Below are 831 nucleotides of genomic sequence, written 5' to 3'. Positions count from 1 at the left end.
TGCTTCTCTATTTACTTTCATGTTTCAGCAAAACTTTGTCATTAATTAGGACGGCAACTTACAGACATGATGACGATGAGGCAGGTGGGCATGTAGGTGTGAAAGAGATAATATCCGAGACGCCTCTTCAGCTGGAATACAACTTCCAGGCACGTGAAGTTGCCTGTCGAATCGAAAGGCTAATCAGTGATTCGTAGTGTTATCGGGAATAAGGCATTATTGCTATTAGTAGTTTGTAGAAAGACATTAATTATGAGGAAAAGGATATGTTCAAGACTACAAAGGGTGAAAAAAAAATCTTCTAGTTAATATCTTTGTTCTAGGAAAATGTCATTCCTAAGTTAGCCATAACGAGATTCTCATTCATTAAATTTTGGTTTTAACCAGACTTTCCTATCTGAACACTTCAAATACACTAAACTATAGAGGCGAATATCTTCTCAAAAGCGCTACAAATCATGAAGAAAATAGGTATACTTCGGGTGGAACTCCAAACAACGTAGCCACATAAACGGTACTTTACCCGTGACATAAACTTGCGTACAGTCAGCAGTGTAGTTCTTCACCAGATCAAACTGCGGGAGTTCGATGTTATCCCCTACTTCGAGGGGCACGTCCGGCTCCCAGTCAAACACGAGGTCCTCGGTCGTGTGGGATACTGAGAAACATGGTGCTTGTTAACAGGGTGTAAAATGAAATGAAATGGTGGTCATCCTTTTTCTACTTTCTGCTGAGGAGTGTTTAGTGTAACCCTTGTCATTAATTTTGCGTTTCATCCTATTTTGTTTGTGTGTACGTATTTGTTGCTATTTTCTATTAGACTATAGATTG

General features: G+C 39.4%; 1 protein-coding gene across 1 annotated transcript in view; it reads right to left on the bottom strand.

Moving 5' to 3' along the window:
• The window catches only part of LOC119588913, a 60,027-nt gene that overhangs the window by 19,731 nt on the left and 39,465 nt on the right, over positions 1–831 (bottom strand). Inside the window, exons 6-7 of the mRNA XM_037937533.1 lie at positions 524–658; positions 63–163 (exon numbers count right to left, since the gene is read on the bottom strand). Of these exons, the coding sequence (XP_037793461.1) occupies positions 63–163; positions 524–658 (236 nt within the window). The remainder of the gene's footprint in view (positions 1–62; positions 164–523; positions 659–831) is intronic.

This window comes from Penaeus monodon, chromosome 24, assembly GCF_015228065.2.
Source record: "Penaeus monodon isolate SGIC_2016 chromosome 24, NSTDA_Pmon_1, whole genome shotgun sequence".
NCBI classification, from domain to species: Eukaryota; Metazoa; Arthropoda; class Malacostraca; order Decapoda; family Penaeidae; genus Penaeus; species Penaeus monodon.
Note: the sequence above shows the minus strand (reverse complement) of the source record. Positions and strands in the feature narration are given on the sequence as shown.